Raw genomic sequence first — 24,987 nt, 5'->3', positions numbered from 1 at the left:
AGACACACAACAAAGCACTATTTTTGGTAGCGCATGCTAGCGGGCCGTCGTTATTACCGTGTTGTTTGGAAAATACGGCGCACTTAAAATCAATCCTTTGATTTTTCTGAAAGTCGACAGAGCCCCTTATAACCCCGTGTGCCTTATGTATGAACTCTGGTTGTGTTTACTGACCTCGAAACGATTTTATGTGCACGGCGCTCGAAAATCTGTCAGATGTTTCAGTACGACTTTGCAAAGCTACGAAGCCGCACCGCTTGATGGATTGTGGGAGCATTACGGCTATCGTAGGCGGAGCCTCGCGGAGTGATACGTGCTGCGCTTCAACATGATATTACCGTATTGTGTGTGTATAACCTCTTTTTAAGTTTTGTGGATGTTATACATGGTTATGCTGAGGATATGTCGGCCAGTTTCCACTGGAAACGCCTTTTGGTTAAACTGTCAGCGAGGAATTTGCATTTGCACTGTTAAAGTTTATATAACTTTAATGCAAAAAACAGCTGCTTGTTTAAGTGAAAATACACTGATGTTTGTTTGGTTTTTTTGCACTAATAAAGTTGTGGAGTCGTAAAGTATTTTGTCTCGTGTCAATTATATCGTTATCGCAAATTTTCAAACGTATATCGTGATAAATATTTTTGGTCGTATCGCCCTGCTCTACTGGCTCGTTCATACACAGCAAAATCTCCAGTGTTAAATGAACACTTTTGACAGTGTTATATGTTTAAAAGTAACCTAGCCAGTTTTGCAGATTAACAATGGCTAACACTGAGCAGTGCTGATTTTCTAACACTGGAATATTTCTAACATTTTGAGTTATTTTCCAGTGTTAGAAAATCAGCACTGCTCAGTGTTAGTCTTTGTTAATCTTCAAAACTGACTAGGTTACTTTTAAACATATAACACTGTCAAAGGTGTTAATTTAACACTCAACAGTGTTGTATTTAACACTCAGAGGTGTGGACCCATATAGACACTCTCTAGTGTTAATTTAACACTGGAGATTTTGCTGTGCAGTGTGTTGTTATGTATTACATGTGAATGTATATCTCACCTACAGATAAACACATTAGGGCTGAAGGAGCACTCAGAGCCTGATAAACATTGCTGTGGAAAGATCCCTGCAGCTGGATTCTTTCAAACATGAGCTAAAAGACACACTAAAAGCACTGTCATCAGTTTCTCAATGTTTTGTTAACCCTCCAGAATCCCAGTCCAACCACTCGAGCCAGTCAGACAGCGGTGTATCAGAGATGACATCATCGGGCCACACCCGCTCCCAGAGTGTCGTCAGCTCCATTTTCTCTGATGCTTGGAGGAGAGGAACACAAGGAGAGGTGCGGTCATGCTCACAGTGTGTTCCTCCATCATCTGTTTGCTTGTGTTCTGCCTTTGCCCATGTTTCCCCTCTGCTTTCCTACCAGCGATCAAAGATGAAGGGACGTATGCCAGTTCCACTTTGTGCAGGAGGAGGAGGGAGTGGAGGTTAGACAGGAAGTGATGTAACCGGCATGTTAACAGCTTGGCTGCAATCTTTAAAGCACTGGTTTTATTTGAAGTGACACTTGAGCTGCAGTTGTATAAAAATGGACAATCATGACATTGAACAGTTGAGTAGATGTGACAGATGTGACAGATGTTTTCCTCGACTTTAGGCCTACGATGCTTCCTCCAGCATTTCTGTGCATTAGTTTGAAGGCCTTGAAAAGCTGTTAGTGAATCACAGTCTGTGGTAAATCATACGTTCATTAAAACCCAAACTGTACGAGTCTTAAAAAAGCTACAGTAAAAACAAGCAAATGTAGATGTTGCAGATGTGTAGTTAGGATTCAGGACTTTTCGTTGGTCAGAAAGCAAGTAGCTGCGAACACAAAGCTAATCATTCAGAGTGTTTGCAAGTCAAAGATGTTCTTTTTGCTGCTGCGCTGCAGCCAGTGTCATTATATCATGTAATGTAACACAGGCTTGTTGCCATTACTGTACGTGGAGTGGTCACGCTCACGGGCACGATGACCCCAGTCAGGTTAGAGTCAGGACCATCCCGCCAGCTTGTCTCTATGGTAACATGTATATGTTGGTTTCCACCTGTTTTAAACGGCTGCAGCTGACCTGTTGGATTTTCTTCCTAACCTCGTGGTGTGAATGCCCCCTGCAAACATTTAATGAATGACACTGTTTAACTAAAGCTAAGCAGACATGTTTGAGCCCGGCTCACGGTGAACATCGTTGAGTTTGATGCCAGATCAGAGGCCAAACAAAGAGTTTGTAAAGAAAGCTGGAACGAACGTGGAACAGCAGCTCAACCACAAACTGCCTAAGACGCGTGTCAGAGGAACCTGACACCTGCCCAGAATATGAAACGTGTTAATAACATTGAACTCTAACGCTAATAATAATGTTGAAATATGCATTGTTTTTCTGTTTTGATGAACAAGTCCTAACTGACTTGGACATGCAGTGATTCAGCAGTGTATTGATTTAATGAGAAGGTTTCCACTGTTCATTGCTAGTATGCTGACAGCCTGCTGCTGGCCTTACGTGCCCCTCTGCGCTAAAACATTAACATTATAGTAACTTCAGAATCAGAGAAACTTTATGAATCCCAGATGGAAATGGAGCAGCAAATATACAACAAACAACAAGAACTCGTATTAAATTAGTTTAGGAACAAAGTTACAATAGATAAATATTGAGATAAATAGATAAATATATAGAGATATAGGAATATATACATATGAATATAAAAGGACAACTTGTAACATTTTATACGAGATAAAATCAGTTTGGGGGATTTAACAATAAACTATGTTGATACAACTGCAACAAATCAAAAAACTGACTGAAACGCAACAAACAAACAAGGCATGTTTTCAGTTTTATTGATATAGCGTCAAATCACAACAACGAGGTGCTTTATATATAAGACGCTCCAATAATACAGAGACAATCCTAACAAGCAGACAAACCCCTGTGAGCCAGCATTGGGCGACAGTGGCAAGAAAAACTCTTTTTAAAGGAAGAAACCTTTAGCAGGGAGGAAGACAGGAAACAGAGCACTGTGGAGGATGTTAATGATAATTAATGATTAAATACAAACTGGTGTATAAACACATATTTAATAATATTTCTTTGCAAGCTCCTTTGATTAATAACAAACACATTCAGTACCTTTGTATGTAAGGCATGTTAAGACCTCACACGATTGGATTGTAATGACTCTTCAGTGAATGTTTGTGTGTGTTCTCTGCACTCGTTTGATGTTTCGCCTTCTTGTGGATTTTTTCATTTTTAGAGCTTGTGGTCATTTTTTCTTTGTTCCCTCCTTTCTCACCACGTCTTTATCCTGCATCCCACTCCCCGCTCTGATCTCTGTCTCTGCAGATGATGAAGATCGACCCGATCAGTAGACCCATCCCTGTGCAGATACCCAGCCTCTCCCCCCAGCCGCTCCCTCTCTCTCAGACTCCACCATCCCGGACCAGCTTCACTGACAACCTCGTCCCATCTGAGGAGTCCTCCCCGTCACCGCCGTCGCCTCCCGCACTGCCCCCTGTAGCGAGCGTGGCCCATCAGCCGACTCCTCCCGCCTCATACGTGAAGTACAGCACGCTGGCTCGCCTGCAGAGCCAGAACCAATCCAGAACACAGCAGGCGGGTGCCCCCCCACCCTCGCTTTCCAACTACAACACCCTTCCAGCTGCCTACAGCACCTCCCCTCAGCTACCACCATCTCCTCCCCCTCCTCCTCCACCCACGGCACCAGCGCCGGGCTCAGCCATGGCAGCATTGAAATTTGGCCCTCCAAGCCCATCCGCTCTTCCACCACCACCCCCACTGGAGGAGGAGCTGGCACAGGAGCCCTCCTATCTCCCACCCCCTCCTCCCCCCGAGAGCCCGGATGCCAATGGGTTGCCACCCCCACCACCTCCAGAGCCCATCCCTAGCTCATGCACTCAACTCTCCAACACGGGCCTCCAACAGTTCCTGGCACAGAAGTTTCCCAACATGGTGTATGACTTCAGCCCAGCAGTGCCTGATGATAACTCTCCCCCACCTCCTCCTCCACCTTCCACTGAGCTGTCTCCTCCAACCTCCCTGCAAGGTCTCCGACCTCTGTCACCTAACGCACCACCTCCTGCACCTCCCAAAACCTTCACTGGAGGATTTCCCCCTCTCACTGCTCCCAAACCCTCAGGCCCCTCTTCCCTTCCCATCGCACTCTCACCTGTGTCTCCAACGCAGCCACAAGTTGGACACGGATCATTTAAAAAGCAGCAGAGCTTCTCCACAGGACACTCCCCAAATCAGCCACCTCCCACTCTGCCAAAGCAGCACAGCCTTTCCTCCAAAAATCTTGCCATCTCTCCCTCTTCCACCTCCTCTGCTGTCTCCATTGCAGCTGCTACCTCCTCTTTGGTCAAACAAATTGTCAATCAGTTCCCAGGAAACCCTGCCCCTAACTCCAACATGGAGGGATCCAAGATCGCTGCCCCTCTGTCTCCTCCAGCAGTTAAGGCCAAACCAAAGTGGCAACCTGGCAGTGTCGTGGCTCCACAATCCCCAGAGTTCCCGCCACCTCCTACCGACAGCTCCCTGGGAGAGTTCCCTCCTCCTCCCTCTTCTTCTTCGTCCTCCAAGACAAGTTCGCCCATAAAGAGGTCGCCTTCCTCCTCGTCCACGGGATCCTCCAAACGGGGCCCTCCACCTGCACCTCAGAGAGCCTCCTCTATCCGCTCCAGTTCATCAGGAGAGACCCAGGAGGAGAGGCCCAAGACGGTTGAGAGCCTGGTTAGCAAATTTGGCCAAGCTCCTCAGATGGGCACCTCGTCGAGCTCCTCGTCAGCGACAGGGTCACCTTCTAAAGACTCTTCCTCACTTCCTGCTCCGCTACCCAAACCAGGGAAACTGAATCTGGCGAACCTGCCGCTGGCACTCCAGGGACTGCAGACCGGGCAGCACCACCAGCCGGCTGACTTTCAGTGTCCTCTGCCCCCACCTCCTCCTTCCCAGCCTCCTCACCTCGATTCATCCCCAGACTACTTCCCACCTCCCCCCAGTGACTCTGAGCTCTTTCCTCCTCCTCCTCCTCCCCACCCATCAGATTTTCACCAACCCCCAAAAGTGGCAGTGGTAAACCCCCAGCCCCAGATGCAGTCACACCAACATCCGGCAACCTCCTCCTTATCCTCGTCATCATGGAAACAAGGGTCACTGAAAAAGGGGGCGGTCCTTCCTCCAACACTGAACCGGCGAATGAGCAACACGGCCCAGTACGATAATACAACATCAATGCCCCTCTCACCACCACCTCTATCTCAGACCCCACCCCCATCACTGTCTTCTTATTCCTCCTCACCTGTTCCCCCCACCTCCCCCAAATCAGTCGCTCCAGGCTCCCTGGCACTAAAGTCTCACTTCCTGGAAGACCTAAACCGAACCCTTAAGAGGAAGTCTGTGTCTCGCCACGGCTCGCTTACCTCCTCCCACCTCATATCCTCCTCCAAGATGGAGCTTGTGGGCACCATGGACGACATGGCACTCCTCCCCCCTCCTCCACCTGAGCTCCTGCAGCAACAGCAGCAGCAGGGAGTCCGAGGACACTCTCAGACTTTATCTCGCCACCACGCACACTCCCACTCCGCCAAACACGCCAACATCTCAGGCTATGCAACGCTGCGGCGAGGCCCGCCTCCTGCTCCGCCGAAACGGGACCAAAGCACCAAACTGACCAGTGAGTGGTAAGGGAAGGAGGACGCTGTGGGTGGAGCTTAAAGAACTGAACTCAACAATTTGGTGTAATTGTTCCTGAAGAGAAAATAATTAATGTCTCTCTCCTTATCCGTCTCGCTCCATCCTAAACCATCCACCCTCGGACTCTGAGGAAGTAGCAAGTGTCCTACTCTTAATCTCAGACCCTGATTGTTAATATTAACCTCATTACTCTTATCATTAACAATACATGTTTAATCCAATAAGTATGAAATATGTATATATCTGTATACAAGCGAAGCAGAAAAGTCACCTATCGAGCTTTTTTCACAACGTCTGTGCAGCTTAATTGAAACGCAACAAGAGACAAAGACTTTAACGGCAACAGAGACCTTTTGCTGCAAAACAACAGGTACTGCATGGAGCAGTGGCAGTGATGTTACTGATCAAGGAAGGGAGGGGATCATTGAAGGACGGCACAGTGTGTAAATGTGTATTGTGAACTGAGGGGGGGAGGCAGGCGGGGAGCCCTTAGAGGGAGGTTTGCCATTTATTTCCAACTGTTTTTGTGTGTTTTTATATAAGATTATTTAATACTGGAAAGATATTGTTGTTATAGTTATTTTAAGATTTTAAGACGTGTCCGGAGTGAATGAGTTTGACTGGGGATGGGTCTGCCTTCTTCTAAAGATCTGGGCTGCCAAAACTATTATACAGCCAGTTCCTCTGGGTTTATATTTGGGTCATTTCTAAATAAGTCTCTTTTGTTCCACTCTTAACAAACCGCCAAGTAACTAGCAAACTGTTTAGGGTTAGGTTGCATTTTAGCCACATGTTAAACAAGCCGAGTTTGAGAAACGAGAAGATGCTACTTTTGAAATCAAGTCCCTCCATAGAAAGGAGCAGATGTGAGGTTCATGTTACGTAGGTTCACCAGTTCACCAGTGCTGACTCCCAGGGCGTAAAACCAATCGGTTGAATATCTGCTGATTGAAAACATGTTGTATGTCAGGTAGACATTCAACCAGGGATGCTGGGCACAGATTATAAACAAATTAGGACTGAGATTACATCACACGAGTATATTTGCGCCAGTTGTTTTCTCGTCTTCCCTCTGTAGAGGCCATCGGGATAGACCTGGACTTCTTTTCTCTCAGCTGTCTGTACTTAAATGTTATGATGAGTCAGGTTCTCTGAGCTCAGCTTTAGTGCTCCAATATCAAAGACGTCCTTTTAATGACAGACACAATCACCACATTTTTGTTGGTGGGCCTCCCTCAATGTTGTAGAGGTCTTCCTGTTAAAAGGAAGTCATCCCCCCCCGCTGTCACCACTGTCCTCACAGAATATCGTCACACTGTAACGTCTTTGCCCGCACAAGTACAAGGCACTCAGCCACTCGTTTTGGTCCTATTGAATAAAAAGTTCATTCATTAAGTTCATTATGTAAATCCTTGTCATGCTGTGTTTATCAGGTATACTTGTAACTGACAAGTCCTTAGCCGAAGAGCGTTTCACAGTCAGACCTGCCTCTCTTTCATCAAATGTGCTCATGCAGCCAGCTTCAATGGAAATGGGTTAAATGGAAATTATAATGTAGACCAGAGGTCCCCAACCTTTTTTGCTCCACGGACCGGTTTATGCCCGACAATATTTTCGTGGACTGGCCTTTAAGGTGTCGCGGATAAATACAACAAAATAAAACTAGTACCGGTACCGAAAAAAGAAGATTTATTCATAACACACGTGAAAAGACCCAGGAAAACCGAGTTAACGATAAAAACGACAACAAAATGACGCTGAAAACCGATAAAAACCCTGAAAACTATACATTTCACACCTGAGCCTCAACTCTCGCGGCCCGGTACCAAACAACTCACGGACCGGTACCGGTCCGAGGCCCAGGGGTTGGGGACCGCTGATGTAGACTGATGCAGCAATCTCACAGTAAGAAAACCACCCCGCGTGTGACTAATGTTTGAAGTCCTAGCACCAGCTGATGCTAGCCTTCCATGTGTAAGCTGTGTCAGTGTCAGTAATTAGTTTTTTCTGGGTCATGGCTGAGTGAAATTTACATGCTACTTTCCCACTGTGCAAGCTGGGGTCAGGGTGGGGGCGAGATGCAGACAAAGTACATAGAAAAAATCCAAACATGAAATAACCTGGTAAAATATGACAAAGATGCTGCCCAAGCCTAACAGTCCACCAATGAAAGAAGACTGTACGAGTGTGTGTTGTTTTAACTCTTCAGTCACTTTGTTAGTTAGCGAAAGTGTGCGACCACTAAAGTAATCAAACACTAAAGGATATGCTGGGAACAAGTGCCTGAAAAGCAACATGCTAACTGTTAAAAGCATTGTGTTTACATCACGCCCTGACCACCCTAAAGCCTGGACTCGTATGATCTGTGACATACTCACTAGCATCTTTGTGTGACGATGTAGCCAAAAAACACTCATCTCGAGCTTTTATGGGGCAACAACCTGATAGGATGACCGAGAGTAGCACAGCTCTCTGTTGGCCTTAATGTTCCATTGCTGCAACGTGCTTTTGAAAATAACAACAGCTTCTATTAGGACAGGTTCAGGTGCAATTAACTCATAGAACCATGAAATGCACAATTTCACTTTTCTATTTACTTTTGCGCCCCCTGGTGGTGTTTTTTTAAAGAGTAGACGGGGCTTCAGTCAACTGCAAGTCTTTTGAGCCCTGTTTAAACAGTAACACTGTTCACACTGAGCCCTGATGTTAACCTTTGGAGTTGAAATATCTATCAGATTAAGGTGACAGCTCTGTGAACTGTTCACCTACAAGATTCACTGGTTGCAGGATCCCACCCACATGTACAAACATTTGGGGTTAACGTTTGGTTAAAATAATATTTTGGGGGCTGTGGGAAATGATTGCGGATATTTTTCAGCACTGCCTGACACGAGGAAAGAGCACCCTGTTAAAAAAATACACTTCTCTGGTGCTAAGAGTGTGGATACAACCCATGACACTAGTCAGCTATCGCAGTTAGCCTTTGTAAGTCAGTAGATAAAGTCACACATGAATGACTCTGTTTTTAGCAACATGTCTTCTGGTAGTAGTCAGAGGGTACATGTGGTTAGAGTAGCAGCAGGACGTTTCAGGTCAGTCAAGTCGTTCGTCTCATCCTTCCACTCTTATAGTTACTGAAACTTGCTCTGTCATTTTTGATAAAGTTTTTAAATCCATTTTCTGATCTTTCTTTTCTATTTCATGTGCCGCTTAACCTCACTCTGTCTCTACCTTCCAGTTTTTAATCCTGAATGAAATGATGAAAATCCTCTGCATGACATGTCACCACCACTGCACCAGCACAGATGCCAAAAATATGATATTCCTGCCCCAGTTTGGCAATCATCTCAGCTTTCAGTTGTTTTCCCCCTCCGGTTTGTAATTATGGTGAGAAAATGGTTTAAGTTTGTTTTAACATTTCAACCACCTGTTTTGTGATATTGTTGGGGAGTTTGGAGGGATTCACCTGAGAGAAATACTTCTATAACCCACTGCCCTGCAGGAAAGTACTCACTCGGTGTGTTTCAGCGACACTCGAGATACAGTTTGACGCTGATTGATGTCTTGAAAATGTCTTGCTCAAGGACACCCAGCAGAGCTGTTTGGTGTCACGACTGCTGTTGCATTTAAAATAAAGGAGAAATGATTCAAACGTGTGCACATCTGAACGTTTGTACACAGGTCTGTAAGCCGTGTTAGTGTGTGGATCCATGTTTCTGGCAAGCTAGCAGAACTCCATCATGAGCATGCCTGTTAGAGGGTAAACTGATGCAACGAAATGCACACAGTGCTGTATGCTTAAAGTGTGTGATATTACATTTATGCTGCAGTCTTTGTTTATAAAACATCCACAAAATGAGTTGATCAAGTTGATCAGCAAAAAGTGTAGTTTGTCTATAGCAGGGGTGGGCAACTCCAGGCCTCGAGTGCTGGTGTCCTGCAGGGGTTTTTTTTGTTTTTAAACCTTTATTGAAAGAAATTCTCATATACAAAACAAGTCAAGGAAACAGACCAGAATTGTAACAATTTACATTATAAAGATGGTGAAGCAAGTCATAACTTTACTGGGAGAAAATAAAAGTTTCTACGGTAAAATAATAAGGAACATGGACCTTTTGACACAAGCAGGAACATTAGAATAGCAAGTACTTTGTGATTTTACAGCATAGTACAGCAGTCTTTTTATTCATATTTGAAATAAGCTTGAGTGACTTAAAATATTGACAAAAGTAATTCAAGAAGATGGTAAACAGAGGAGAGGCATCTTCCACTTACATGAATGAATAAAATACACAGCACTATTACAAAACTGACAACATCTGAGATTTCAGAGTCCAGGTTGTCCATAAAGTAAAGAACATCCTTAGATGTGAAGGAAGGTGTATTGGAAAATCTGAGTGAAACCCAACAGAGTATTTCAAACCAAAAAGCATCAACATACTGACAAGTGAAAAATAGATGCTCTAATGTTTCTGGATCGGAAGAACAGAAAAGAGTCGGCCTCTAAATTAAACCTTTTATACAGGAGTTCTCCAACTGGATAAATGTCAGATAAGAAGTGTTTCTTTCATTTTAGGCACAGGTGGCTACTTTAGGTAAAAAGAAAATGACTTTTCTTTCAACGTGTTATCGAGGTCATGTCTGACATTGACATTATAGTTACAGAATACTGTTTGCTTACAGGTATTAGAGATTAAATTGTTTGTCCTTTATTGAGGTATTACCTATCGTCAGTGAAGGTGAGCATGTTCTTATTAGTGAAATCTTTCAAGTATTCACGATAAGATTTAACAGTGGTGTGGGTATCGCTTTACAAACATTATAATTATTAAATGAAACGTCTATTTTATATTTATCAATAAATTCTTCATAAGATAGCAAGTTTCTGTTTTTATCAAGCAGATCAACAACAAACACACACCGCTATCATACCAGTCTGATTTAAATAAGGACTCTTATTGATGACTATGACCCTGCTATTCCACAACACAGAATTGCGGGTGAAAATTAGTTTCCCAAAATTCAAAGCTTGCTTATAGAAACTAGACAACTTAAAAGGAATCTTAAACATTTCAAAATCACATCTGAGCATAAAATCTACCCCGAGCTTATTAAAGAGTTTGTTTGGATTATAGCACCACATAGATTGAGGGAAATGCAGTCGTTCATCCATCTGAGCCTGAACGCAGCAATAATGGATTCAAAGTCTAAAGCTTTCAAGCCCCTGTTTTCATAGTCTTTAACTAATTGTGATTTGCGTATATAATGTGTTTTATTTTTCCAGATAAAGCTGAATATAATGGAATTGGTTGCTTTGAGAATGAAAGGATTTTATTAATTGCAATAGAGACCATATTTACATTCTTTAGAAATAAGGCCGTGTCATTAGCAAATTTTAAATTCTTTATCAAGAATGTTTATTCCTTCCAGATCTGAAGAGAGTTTGATATAAATGGCATTTCGGCTGCAACAATAAACAATAACGGGCTAATAGGGCATTACTATTAGCCACGATTCATTTTAAAACTATTAGAAAACCCTTGATCGAGTGCAATACTACTTGTTATATCTTTGCACAACATTTTCACTACACTAACAAATCTGGGACCAAAACCCACAGACTCCAGAGCTTTAAACAAAAAATTATGCTCCAAAGAATCAAAAGCTTTAAAGAAATCAGGAAATAAGGCTATCATGAGGAATTAAATAATTGTAATCCAACATATCTAATACTAAACGGGTATGATGGTGGATATGACGTCCTTTTATAAAGGCTGACTGTGTCTCGTCTATTATTTGAGTTATTCCTGTTTTTAATCTGTTGGCATAAACATGAGCTAACTTGCATAAACTAGTCCTTGTTTGGTTTAGGAAGTAAAGAAATTATTCCTCGTTTCATAGTTGGAGAAAGCATGTGATCATTTATACATTCATTAAATACCTCTAGTAATCTTTAATGTCACAATGTCTGTAAAATTCAATTGTGATTCTGTCGGGACCTGGTGATTTACCACTCGCCATTTGGGAAACAGCAGCATCCAATTCAGCCAAAGTGATTTCAGACTCATTGAGAATTTTAAAGTACGTATCAATTTGAGGATTTTTCCCCGGATAGAACTAAAAAAAGAATTGGTTTCTGAACTGGAATAATTTGTAGTGTAGAGGGCTGAATAGAAATATTAATATAATTGTTTATTAATATAGTTTTTGATAGTCTGTTGGTCCAACAACAACAACGACAATCCATTTAGCCCTTGAACTAATGAAGGCACATTTTGCTTTGTCTATATAAAGTTCATCTGTACTACATCTGGTTTAGTTCTGTATCAATATCATGACTATATATTTACATGCACTTTAAAGTAGATCAAAACTGATACACGTGTTGTCACAAACCTTGTCCAGGAAGTCCAGGTTCTCCAGTCTGACCATGACGCCCTGCATGACCAAGATGACCTTGAAACCCTTTGGGCCCACGAGATCCCTTCGGCCCCTGCACACAGTGATCACTCCATTCATTTGGTTTGCATGCAGCAGACAAACTGAGGTACAAACTTCTTACATTCAGCTATATCCTATTAAAGGTAACCAAGCAGCAAATGTCTGTGGACAGTGAGAGGTAAGAAGTTTCACATCAACAAAATGATATTTAGAAAATAGGTGCCTTTTTAAATATATGAATCTACTAAGCAGTTTTTCAGATATGTGTGTGTGTCAAAGGATGAAGTCGGTACAAAACTTCACGGTTAGTAGACGTTTAGTAAACGCCTACCTCACAGCTAGCTTTTGTTTCAACAGGCAGCTCTTTAAACAAAAAGGCATGAATGCAACGGGAACAATATCACACACGCACGCGCACACACACGCGCGCGCACGCGCACGCGCACACACACGCGCGCGCACACACACACACACACACGCACACACGCGCACACACACACGCACACGCGCACACACACACACGCGCGCGCACACACACGCGCGCGCGCGCACACACGCACGCACGCACGCACACACACACACACACACACACACACACTTGTGTGTCATTCTTCCGACTCTAGCACTGCCAACCCCTTGCAGGGTTTCCCACCATGCACACACTCTGTGTTTCATTCTTCGTGCCTACCGTGCTCCCCCTGTCCCCAGGCTTTCCTCTGGATCCCTCCTCCCCCCTTTTCCCTGCAGCGCCCCATTGGCCTGGGTCTCCCTGCACCAGCACAACAGAATGGCCTTAACATACTGCACAGCCAGAGATTTTCACCGAATGTGTCTCAGCCAGTTCTTCACCTTCTGTCCTGGGTTTCCAGGGATGCCACGCTCCCCCTGCAGAGACGCACAGATTCATCAGCCAACGCAGTCACATAATGTCTAACAGGAGCAATGTTTTTTCTTCTTTTGATTTCTTCACCTTCACTCCCTCCAGGCCTGTTTTTCCTTTGACACCTTTATCACCCTGAACAATAAAAATAGCAAGTGTCATCGGAACATATGTATAAATGTATAACAGTAAAAAAAGAAAAAACACTTACACTGAATCCGCTTTGCCCCTTATTGCCCTACATAAACACACAAAGGAGCTTAGTATCAGTAGCATTAAAACAAAATACAAATGGGAAACTGCTGTTTGGTTTCCAGACAGGAGTCGGGATGAGTGTGAATAACATATATGTCTGCATGTGGGCAGGACGAACTCATCTATTCAGCACAGTCTTTAATGTAGTTTATGAGATGTGTCCTAAATCAGGTAGTATATACTATGGCTACTGGCTGGTTAGTCATATAAATAATATATCCAGCCTTTAATGTACCTTCATCATCCCAGGAGTTCCTATATCTCCATACAGGCCCCTCCAGCCTCTGTCTCCCTTCTCTCCCTGTGGAAACATTGACTCATATCAGCTCATATTTTCACTGTGTAAACATTTAGATTTATACATTATTTCAATAAATGGAACATTGATGATGTCTATCACATCTAATATTCTTAAAACCTATCTGGCTTTGGATGGAAAGGCGACTGATACACCTGAGAAATCAAGTTAGTGATATGTTTTCTATGCTCGGTGTTTCCTGTAAAAACACTTTGCCCCTTTTTAAAGGATGACTGTGGCGGGGGCGTGGTTTGCTGGCCTGCTGCAGAGGAGGGGTGACATAGTGAACTCTGGGCGGCACGGAGGAGGAGAGGCAACAGGTGTACGGGACAGTGTTAATGAGGGAGATGTCTTGTGTGCCCACAGTGAGATGGAGCAGATGATGCTGGGAGGGAGTGGCTGCGTCCGAGGCAGGTGCCAAAGGTTATTTCCAAAATAAAAGACACTAAGCATAACCCGTGTGTGTTTGGGTCTTGTGTCACAATGACCTAAACTGTATAAGATGAGTCTTTTATACTTATTGAAAGACCTTGGTGTGCACAAGAAATAACAGGTAGCACAAGCATTACAACCATGATTAATAACAAAATCAACCCTGGCAGCCAACAGCAAACCAAGAACAAATGCCCCACCCTGTATGTCTGTAAATGAAGCTTTTTATTTTCAGCAGGGACGTCGGGCCAAAGAAAAAAACCCTGACGTGCCTCAGTGTCACGTGCAGGGTGCAGTGGGAATTGTATTGGGGCAATTGTCATTGTCAGTCCATCTGCGCTGTAACTGCAATAATTTAATCAACCGATTCACACTACAACCTGCTTTGCCTCTTATCTGTAGTTATTTTTATTTAATTTAATAACTGTACAGTACTCTGCTTATAGTAACCATTGTCCTTAATGTAAATATGTAAGTAGCAGCCTCGCCTCTGTCAGTGCGCCCCAGGGTGGCTGTGGCTACAATGTAGCTTACCATCACCAGTGTGTGAATGTGTGTGTGAATGGGTGGATGACTGAATGTGTAAAGCGCTTTGGGGTCCTTAGGGACTAGTAAAGCACTATACAAATACAGGCTGTTTACCCGTTTATTAGTCATAGCTTTACAAATACAGGATATGACTTTATTATTGCATAAATGCACACCTCAGAGTTCTTAGTCACACAGTCGCATTACTGAAAACATGAACTTTGTGTTACACAAAGAGTTTCTTTTTCATTTTTTCACCACTGTTTCAATTCTCTGCAATTCTCTATTTTACATGTTAGGTCTCTTTATCCATTACTTTTACACTCCTGACATTTTAGTTCAGTTTTCGTTACAGCGCCAAATCACAACTACAGTTACCTCAAGGCGTTTTATATTGACCCTACAATAATACATACAGAGAAAACCCAACAATCATATGACCCCCTGTGAGCAAGCGCTTTGGCAACAGTGGGAAGGAAAAACTCCCTTTTAACAAGAAGAAACCAGAACTTCTTCTTTTCTCCTCATTTTAGTTCTTTTTAGCTCTTAAATTAAATAGTAATTTCTGTTTTTATTTGATCAGAGCAAGTCTTTCCTTGACCATGTAGTGACCATGCAGTCAGTGTTGTGGTGTATGTCTGTATGGACGGACTTTGTATAACCTTTTGACCTGGCTGTCCCATGGCTCCTTGCATTCCACCTTCTCCCTCTGGACCTAACACACCAAGCTGACCCTGAAATACACTCACCAGTTAGCTTTTGCTTTCATGACATCTTACATGCAGTATTTATGAGCCTGAAAAGATGGGATAACTGTCTTACACTGTACCTTCGATCCTCTGGCTCCCCTACAGCCCTGCAACAGTAACAGTACCATTACCGTAACAGTACATATGGCGGGGGGGGGGTTAAATATGTAAAAAGATGGTCCTGCATACTTTTTCTCCTTTAGGTCCTGTGATGTGTTCTGTTATGTCAACCTGGAGAGTTACAGAGAAATTACAAAAAACGAGTTCTTTTACATCATGCTTCAATTCTCACACCTTTTCTTTCTTTGAATGAATCAATGTGGGTGCTACAGGTTGGGCTAAAGGCTAAAGGGTTTGAAACATTTATTCCTGAAGAAAGTCTTGAAGGAATAATTTTAAAACAAAGCTAATTTGTGGGTAACAGAGAGGAGGGAGATCATCACCATTAGCTCTGCTTTCCATTTGATTGGAGGAAACATAGGTGGTGGAAGAGAAGGAGTGATGAAGACTTCACATTTTGAAACTGACCACCTGCTGCCTCTGCTGGATGGGAATCCTGCACAGGCAGAGAGTACAAAAATCATGTTAATTACTGTGTTCCCTGTGCATTCTGGGAAAGGAGGGCACTGAGATCAATCAGATCTATAATCATGACATAGTGACGGTTTTAGGCAGTATGTGAAGTAAAAAACACTTTCTAAAACAAATCACATCTTGTGTTTTGATTTTACGTACCATCCATGACATCATGTTATCCAGAGTGGTCCTATGATCAAGGCTCTGTGGCTCAGACATTAAATATTGTGGGGCATTGATTCTTGATTTGTATATTTCACTGTCTGACTTGTCTGCACAGCAGTCATGCTGCTGCATGTGCAGTCACCAACCACCTTTCCACTCTTTATTCTCTTCATAGCGGCCCACACTTCCTCCTTGCTAATGCCCTGCACACGTGTGGGCCGCTGTGAAGAGAATGAAGAGTGGAAAGGTGGCTGGCAGATTTCTAGGAGAGAGGGCAGCAGACCTTTTAGGCTGTTTAACCAGACTGTTCACCACAGTCCTCATGCCCGAGGAATGGAAAAGAAATGTACTGGTACCCATCCCAAAACGTTGATTCTTTTCATCTGGACGTTTTCAGTGAGAGAAACACGGCACTCATCCAAGAGACGTCTTCAGTCTCAGCTGACTGCTGGTTTCCCCAATCTTATAAGCAGTACATTTGCATAATGACTGAAACCAGCAGTACTGAATGAACAACGGGCTGGGAGGTCAATTCGTTGATTATTAAAATGTAATGTCAGTCAGCTGAGACTGAAGAAGTCACTTGGATGAGTGACGAAACATTTGTCCCACTGGAAATGTTGCATCCAGATGAACAGAATCAACTTTTGGGGTTTACTTACCTGGATGACTGAGCATGCATCAAGGCACTGGAACTGATGTTCAAGAGCAAGGGTGATATGCAGAGCTCTAGTAACTACACAGGTTAAAGTTAATGACACATACTATGAAGATAAAATAAAGTGTTGTGGAAGCTAGGCTGAGAAGAGAGGTGACAATCAGTGAGCAGCAGTGTGGCTCCCTATCAAGAAAGAGCTCTATGTGATGTTTGCTTTGAGAGTGTTGATGGAGAAGAATGGAGAAGGTCAGAAAGAGTCTCACTGACTCTTTGTGGCTCTCAAGAACGCAGATAATAGAGAGAGAGAGCCAAGAGAGGACGGACTGTTTACTCCAGAGATGAGCTGATCGCCCTGATGCCGGCCGGCTCGCTGGCCAGGCCCGCAGAAGTACCAGCTGATATTTGGAGGAAAACACATCGGGGATGCAGAGGTCAAGGACAGAAGAGAAGAAAGAAGGAGACGGTGAGACAGCGGAGGCTCGAAGCGAGGAGGAGCTATAAATCGTGTCTGCCGTCTATCGTGATGGGAAATGTGCGATCGTTGGCAAATAAAATCGACGAGCTCTCAGCACTGGTACGGAGTCAGAGGGAATACCGAGAGTGTAGCCTGATGTGTTTCACCGAATCATGGATGCACCAGGACATTCCCGATGAGAAGGCTTCCGTGGAAGGCTTCCACACTGTTCGGGCGGACAGGGACAGCATCGCTAGCGGTAAGCGGAAAGGAGGTGGGCTTGCTGTTTTAGTTAACAACCGGTGGTGTAACCCTGCCAACATAACAATCAAAGAAAGGATTTGTTGCCCGGACACTGAACTGTGTGCTGTTGGACTCAGGCCGTATTATTTACCCAGGGAATTCTCTCACGTCATCTTGGTGGCTGTTTATGTTCCTCCCTCTGCTAACCCCACAGCTGCATGTGACACTATCCACTCTGCCATAGCTCGGCTACAGACTCAGCACCCGAGTGCCTTTATTGTGATCTCGGGTGACTTCAACCATGTATCACTGGACAATACACTACCAACATTCAAACAATATGTGGACTGTCCCACCAGGGGAGAGAAAATTTTAGGAGGTGGTCAGAGGAGGCAATAGCGGAACTACAGGGCTGTTTCGAGGTGACCGACTGGGAAACACTCTCTGAGCCTCACGCCGAGGACATCAATGGGCTTACTGAGTGTATCACAGACTACATAACTTTCTGCACCGACTCCATTGTTCCAGCTCAGACTGTTCATTGTTACCCAAATAACAAGCCGTGGGTGACTAAGGACATCAAAGCCCTCCTCAACAACAAGAAGAGGGCTTTCAGAGGGGGCAACAAAGAGGAGGTGAGGAAGGTCCAGGTGTTACTAAAGGACAAGATCAGAGAGGCTAAGGACAATTACAGGAGGAAGCTGGAGTGGAAACTCCAGCAGAACAGCATGAGAGAGGTGTGGAGGGGCATGAAGACCATCACTGGATTCAGGCCAACCAACAGCAGGGGAGCTGAGGGAGGTGAGAATAGAGCCGACGAGTTGAATCTGTTTTTCAATAGATTCGACACCACAGTGTCTGCTCCCACCCCCACAACCTCACCTGCAGTCAGCCTGGAATCCAGAGCCACACCACTGTGCCAGCCTCTCTCTTCACATGTTGCCTCCTGTGAGATTCCTGACACCCCTCCCCCACCCATCACCTTCACTCAATACCAGGTTGAGATGCAAATGAGGAGACTTCACTCAGGCAAGTCTGCTGGACCAGACGGAGTGAGTCCCCTCGTCCTCAAGACCTGTGCCCCCCAGCTGTGTGGAGTCTTTCATAAACTGTTTATGCTGAGTCTGAGTCTGCAGAGGGTCCCGGTGATGTGGAAGACATCATGCCTCGTCCCTGTACCAAAGACGCCTCGTCCCAGTGGCCCCCAGGATTACAGGCCCGTGGCACTGACCTCCCACATCATGAAGACCCTGGAAAGGCTCATCCTGGACCAGCTGCGACCCATAGTAAGACCACATCTGGATCCCCTTCAGTTCGCTTATCAGCCTCGTCTCGGAACAGAGGACGCCATCATCTACCTGCTCAATCGTGTCTACACCCATCTGGACCAGCCGGCGAGCACTGTGAGGGTCATGTTTTTTGACTTTTCTAGTGCTTTCAACACCATCAGGCCGACCCTCCTGGGTGATAAGTTAGCAGCGATGCAGGTGGATGCTTCTCTGGTGTCCTGGATTGTTGATTACCTGACAGGAAGACCACAATATGTACGTCTCCCACAGTGTGTGTGTCTCCCACACAAGGTGATCAGCAACACAGGGGCACCACAGGGGACTGTCCTCTCCCCCTTCCTCTTCACCCTCTACACCACAGACTTCAGCCACTGCACAGAGACCTGCCATCTTCAGAAGTTTTCTGATGACTCTGCGGTGGTTGGATGCATCAGCAGGGATGATGAGACAGAGTACCGGGCTGTGGTCGACTCCTTTGTCACGTGGTGTGAGCAGAATCATCTGCAGCTCAACGTGGCAAAGACCAAGGAACTGATCGTGGACTTCAGGAAGACCAGGAAACACTTGACCCCTGTTTCAATCCAGGGGGTCAGTGTGGACATTGTGGAGGACTATAAATACCTTGGAGTACACATTGACAATAAACTGGACTGGGCTAAAAACACCACAGCACTTTACAGGAAGGGCCAGAGTCGTCTCTATTTTTTGAGGCGACTGAGGTCCTTGATCTGCCAGAAAAGCATTCCAGCGTTAAGCTTAACAACCGATATATGGAGCAACTGCCTCTCTCTCTCTCTCTCTCTCTCTCTCTCTCCCTCTCCTGCTGCTACTTCATTCATAAAACTGATCAATGATCATCTGATCGGCTCTTCTGTCGCGACTCCGTCTCTCTTGTTTGTTTTTGGCTCACTTTACACCAGAAAGAGGAAACCAGCAGATAAACAATTAAAAAATACACTATATCGGATTCATATTGGTATCAGCAGATATCTAAATTTATGATATCGGTATCGGACATAAAAAAGTGGTATCGTGCCATCTCTAGTGTGAATGAGAGGGAGACAGGTGGAAAGGTGAACATGGAAGGAAGAGAGGTAATAAGGATAGATGAGTTTACATACCTGAAGTCAGCCATCTAAGGCAATAGTGCACAAGAGTGTTCAAGAAGAAAGAGCAGGTAGGGTGGAGTGGGTGGAGATGAGTGTCAGGGGCGATTTGTGACAGAACAATAGCAGCAAGAGTGAAAGGGGAGGTGTCCAAGATGTTAGTGAGACCTGCTATGATGTATCGTTTGGAGATGCAGGTCACGGCCGCAGCATTAAATCACGGAAAAGCAGGGTTATGAGTGGTCTTGTGGTGTGATGTGCAGCTGGCAGCTTGGGTGTAAATAAATGGCTCAAAATTACAATTTGTGGTCCCGCCATGCCTTATTCACACCACAATGAGTTCATCACAACAGTTCTGCCTGAGCAGTTTGGAAACAAAGGGGCAAGGCTGAGATGGTTTGGACATGTACAAAGTTGCACAGGGGATATATTTAATAAAGGACGTTCAAGATGGAGCTGCCAGGTAGGGGAAATGCTCATTAACAGACAGTTACTTCAATATTTTTGATTAATTTCTCCGGCCCCAACTCAGCTCTCTCCTTCACCAGGCTCAACACAGAAGTGTTTTCAGCCTCTCTCCATGCACAGATATATCACGTTGACCTCCTTGGTCAACGTGATATATCTGTGTGGCCCCTCCCTTGTTCGACCACACCACCTAATATCCGCTACTTGTCGTGTGACCACGAAGGGCCCTTGCCATTTGAAGTATCAATCACATCTTAATGGTTTAATCTGAAACTCACTGAGGTGGGTGCTTTACCTTAGGAGGCAAGAAAGTGTTAGTGTTTATGGACTTAACTGTTATCCAGTGTTTGACTCACTTGTTGTAATAGAGGAAGCAGCCGACGGGAGGCTGCTTAGCAACGCAGTCCATCCTAGGATCAGCTGAGTCAGCATCTCAACACTTCCTGCAACCACAAATCATGACCACTAAGGAAAGTACTGCTTCCCTCTGTGGTCATTTAAATATGGCTTCATGTCTCTCCTTCCGAACCAACACCCACCATCTTTTTCTATCAGGTGGAAAATCTGATGAGGAGACTAGCAGAAAGATCCATGAAACCATCAGTGATGACAGATATGTAATTAATAATTCAGACACAGCATGAAAGAAGGGTTTCAATGGGTTGCAAAGCTGCTTGGAGATCCACACCAACGTCAGGCAACGGATGTGTGTGGGCCCTGAGATCAGATATTTTAGGACAGATGGCAGGAATATAATTTGTTTAAGTTGAGCTAATATGAGACAACAGTTTAAAGAGCAGAAGCCTCATTTATTATACTTCAGATCAAAACATTTAATCAAATGACTGTAGTTTAAGTCAGATCTGTCTTTAGACAGGTGCACATGTGTGTGGATGTGTATGTGTTGTGAGATTATTATATTATCTTATGCCACGTTAGACCCCTAATTAAAGATTGTGAAATCATTATGTAGTTTTAGTTTGCATTATTCTCCTGACTTAGAAGAAGGTGAAACTATTACACTTATTAAACTGAGTTGTATTACACTAGACAGCTGATTTATTGTGAATGAATGATATTGTTTATGATGCATTATACTGCTGAGTTATAAGAAATACTGTTTTCAGAGAGTCATCACCTTATTTGTCTGACTAGAAAAGAACAGGACAGACTGCACAGGAAGCCGAGGTCATAACTTGGACTTACTGAGAGAGAAAGAATGTGGATGTTTAGGCTTTGTGACTAGGTGGAGGAGGGGCTGAAGCTATAAGAATGTGAGGAACGCTCAGACGCTTTGAGATCAGGCGGACACCCTCCCGCGCTCATCTCCCATCCGGATGGTTTATGCTCATAAAGTGTTGAATTGTATGGAATAAAAGATTGTTGATTGAGCATTTATACACCGAGTATTGTCCTTCCTTCAGCCCAACGATCAAAAGAATTGGGAGATTTAACAGTGTGCACGAGAGGAAGATTTAGAACTTGTTCGCGTCATGCTTAAAATAATTCACCCTTCGCAGTTGTGACTCTTCCAGCTCACAGTGGAACTTAAGTTTTCTTAGCCTGGACTCGGCTGCAATGCCAAACACATATTACAAACTTGAAGTTAAATAATCTGAAAGACCTCCAATGCAGGACCGTAGTCCCTCCACTGTAAACTCTAATTTAATAAATGGAATTTATTAATGTTCTTGTCCTGTTCATAAAACCCAATAAATAATGGAGAAGAACTTTTCCCCTAATATGTAATTAAGTATAAGAGTTCAGGTATGTTCATGCATTATAGTCAGTGTAGCGTGTCTTACCTCAGTGCTGTTTCCTGCTCAGTGCCTGGGAAAGCTCTAGTCCTGTACTGGAGATGTCTGTTGGAGCTGCATCTCTTCCTGGTCATGGTCCAGCAGAACTGCAGCCCAATCTGCTATGCTTGCACGTTCAGTCTGGCTTAATCTCAATCAACTGTGGAAATGCAATGCAGCTTCTGGCACTGCTTCACAGGAATAATCAGATAATTACTTTAACACTGAGCCAAAGAGGAGCCTGCTGATCAGGACACATGCTGTGGAGGATGTTGGGTCTGTGTTTCCACAAACCCCGCTAATTCTAGAGACTTATTCATCATGAAGAAAACAAGACAGTCGATCGATCCATTACTTGCGCAAGGGAGGCCTCTCATCTGTGTCCAGCACGACAAAGACCCCAATGATGGCCTCCTCTCGCTGCCTTTTATTGACAAACTTCAAACAATAGTTTACAAAGCACCTCCCCTTGCAACCCCCCTTTGGTTACAAAGACAAGGCACTGTATGTAAATGTATATGTGTGAACTTCTGTAAGTGTGTGTGTGTGTGTGTGTGTGTGTGTGTGTGTGTGTGTGTGTGTGTGTGTTTGACCTCCTGCTGACCAAAGGGTCATAAACCCAGGAAGCTTACATCGAAAGAAACAGATCTTTCAGATAGGATGTATCTACAATAAAACCTCCCCCAGCACAGAGTGGCTGGAGAGGTGGTCAGGATCAAAGGAATGGCTTTGATCCTGCTGCTTAAACTAAGACTGTACAAATTTAAGAAACACAATGGCAACATTCAACAATTAGACTTAACAGAGGATGAAACTTTGAAAGCAGTCTGTAGCACTTTCTGTCATAATATATTACATGAATATATCAGAGCCCCATCAGTGCTGTTCATCCTGCACTGCAGCAATGGTCATAGTGGGTAACTGAAATAGTTTAAGTACTTTTTGCCCCGTAGAAATCAGCTGATCTTCAGTGAGCCCTTTGGATAAATATTTAGACCTTCGTACATTTCCAGGTGCGGGAGTGGGCTGATTGTTCCCTCAGTGGTCATGAGAATTTGAATAATTATGATGAAGAAACTGACCTCCCAGCCCATTGTTCATTCAGTGGGCTGGTTTCAGTCATTGTGCAAATGTACTGTTTATAAGTTTGGGGAAACCTGTAGTCAGCTGAGACTGAAGACGTCACTTGGACGAGTGACAAAACGTTTCTCCCGTTGAAAACGCTGCATCCAGATGAACAGAATCAACTTTTGGAGATTTACTTTCCTGGATGATTGAGCATGCATCAAGGCATCTGAAATAAAGCTGATCCATCTCTGTCCTCACACACTCGGGATCTGAAGTTCTACTTTTACATTTTTCAGTTCTACAGTTCTGCTGACATATGAGCTGTTTCTTTGTGAACATACCTCATTAACAATTATTCAGACAGTGTTTTTAAGCTGAATATTTGCAACAAACTCAGTAAAAAAAACAACAAAAAAAACCACAGTCAGTACTAAAAAATTAATCAGTGGAAAAATTAAACACACATGTTTACTTACGCTGCCAAGTGGGAGTAGTTGGTTTCAGTACATAAATATTGGGCTTTGGTATTTAATCCGTAGTTATTGGTGTGACTATGGTGTGATTATTAATCACTGTATTCAAAAGTGAGTAGAGGGACAGGGTGGCTTGCTTGGCTCCTTTGGGTGGCACTGTCACTTGGTGTTAACTCGCTCTGCGGTAGAGTATCACTTCCTGTTCCTGCTCAAACACAGTGGTGTTTCTGAGTAGCTTATCTGCTTGGCAATTTAATTAAAAACCGTAAGATACATTTTTTTCCATAGTATAATCTTCACGTGCTTCATCCGAAGCACACTTTCTGTGTACTCACTCCCTAATTTATAGCCAAAGTATTCACTCACTGAGTCTTTACTGTTTCGCTAGCTTAGCTTAACTCATAGCCAACTCACTAGCACCATGGCCTCTTCACCTGTCCGTCCTGCAGTTTTTTGCTCATTGTGTCAGATGTTTAGTTACTCCTCGGCCTCCTTTAGCAGTAATTATATCTGTAACAAATGTAGCATATTTGCAGCTCTGGAGGAGACTCGGCTTCGCACCCTTCATTCACCCGTAGCTAGCCAGGCCCCTGTAGCGGTGCAGCCAAGATAGCGTAGGCCTCGCTCCCTGTTCCCCGGCAGACCCCAAGCAGCTGGGGAAAGAGGGCGGCTGGGTGACAGTGAGGAGGAAGCATAGTCTTAAACAGAAGCCCCAGGTACACCACCAACCTGTTCATGTGTCTAACCGTTTTCCCCACTCGGCGACACACCCGTCGGGGGTCAAACTCTGGTAATTGGTGATTCTGTTCTCAGACATGTGAAGCTAGAGACACCGGCAACCATAGTCAATGGTCTTCCAGGGACCAGAGCAGGCGACATTGGAAACCTGGTCTTGTTTAGTGATGTTCGATTCGTGAACGAATCGTTCAATACTCGAGAATCACTTTACTGACTCGTGAATCATGACTCACAAGCCCAACTGACTCACTGACTCATCCCTGTTTCTGTTAGCAAACTAATTCGCTTAGTAGAAATATATCTAGCTTATAATTAAAATTGCGGGGGGAACAAACAACAGCCAGTTTCTTAACAAAAGCATTTCTGCTCTGAACTGGAAGAAAAAACCCTGAGTAGAAGCTCACATCAAGAAAATAGCTCCTCGGTTCACAGTAGCATCGCTCTGCTAACATGCTAACAACACATTTGAGCTACTCACCCCCTCCCTTCCTGTGTTGAATCGTAAGCGTAAGCAAATCACTCAGGACTCGCTCACCCCCTCCCTCCTGTGCTGAATCATAGAGCGAACGAATCACTCACTCACTCACTCACTCACTCACTCACTCACTCACTCACT

At 44.2% G+C, this 24,987-nt stretch overlaps 3 protein-coding genes across 3 annotated transcripts in view; 1 reads left to right on the top strand and 2 right to left on the bottom strand.

Moving 5' to 3' along the window:
- Nucleotides 1-9,410, top strand: part of raph1a (Ras association (RalGDS/AF-6) and pleckstrin homology domains 1a) — a 79,022-nt gene extending 69,612 nt beyond the window's left edge. The window contains exons 19-20 of the mRNA XM_085434884.1: nucleotides 1,210-1,340; nucleotides 3,385-9,410. Of these exons, the coding sequence (XP_085291010.1) occupies nucleotides 1,210-1,340; nucleotides 3,385-5,745 (2,492 nt within the window). The 3' untranslated portion in view covers nucleotides 5,746-9,410. The remainder of the gene's footprint in view (nucleotides 1-1,209; nucleotides 1,341-3,384) is intronic.
- Nucleotides 1-24,987, bottom strand: part of LOC146690065 (uncharacterized) — a 325,810-nt gene that overhangs the window by 228,006 nt on the left and 72,817 nt on the right. The gene's annotated exons all lie outside the window — the stretch shown is intronic.
- LOC146690070 (uncharacterized) lies at nucleotides 12,143-22,866 on the bottom strand. Its single transcript, XM_085435383.1, has 12 exons — nucleotides 22,102-22,866; nucleotides 20,653-20,739; nucleotides 15,781-15,893; nucleotides 15,527-15,568; nucleotides 15,418-15,444; nucleotides 15,251-15,322; nucleotides 13,566-13,631; nucleotides 13,287-13,313; nucleotides 13,166-13,210; nucleotides 13,045-13,080; nucleotides 12,884-12,964; nucleotides 12,143-12,247 (listed from the first exon to the last, which is right to left on the bottom strand). The coding sequence occupies exons 2-12, from the start codon at nucleotides 20,726-20,728 to the stop codon at nucleotides 12,143-12,145; spliced, it is 690 nt and encodes a 229-aa protein (XP_085291509.1). The 5' UTR covers nucleotides 20,729-20,739; nucleotides 22,102-22,866.

The sequence above is a fragment of the Copadichromis virginalis genome, linkage group LG16, assembly GCF_057382275.1.
Source record: "Copadichromis virginalis isolate Kocher_CV1m ecotype Utaka linkage group LG16, C_Virginalis_male_GT1.1, whole genome shotgun sequence".
NCBI classification, from domain to species: domain Eukaryota; kingdom Metazoa; phylum Chordata; class Actinopteri; order Cichliformes; family Cichlidae; genus Copadichromis; species Copadichromis virginalis.
Note: the sequence above shows the minus strand (reverse complement) of the source record. Positions and strands in the feature narration are given on the sequence as shown.

Bases quoted from the DNA above. Each gene is read 5' to 3' on its own strand.
- LOC146690070 (XM_085435383.1), bottom strand. From the start codon at position 20,728: ATGCTGACTCAGCTGATCCTAGGATGGACTGCGTTGCTAAGCAGCCTC. The intron at 15,569-15,780 runs GTGATGATCTCC...GTAACTCTCCAG, and splicing joins AATGGAAAGCAGAGCTAATG to GTTGACATAACAGAACACAT. The intron at 12,248-12,883 runs GTAGGCACGAAG...CACTGTGTGCAG, and splicing joins CTGGGGACAGGGGGAGCACG to GGGCCGAAGGGATCTCGTGG.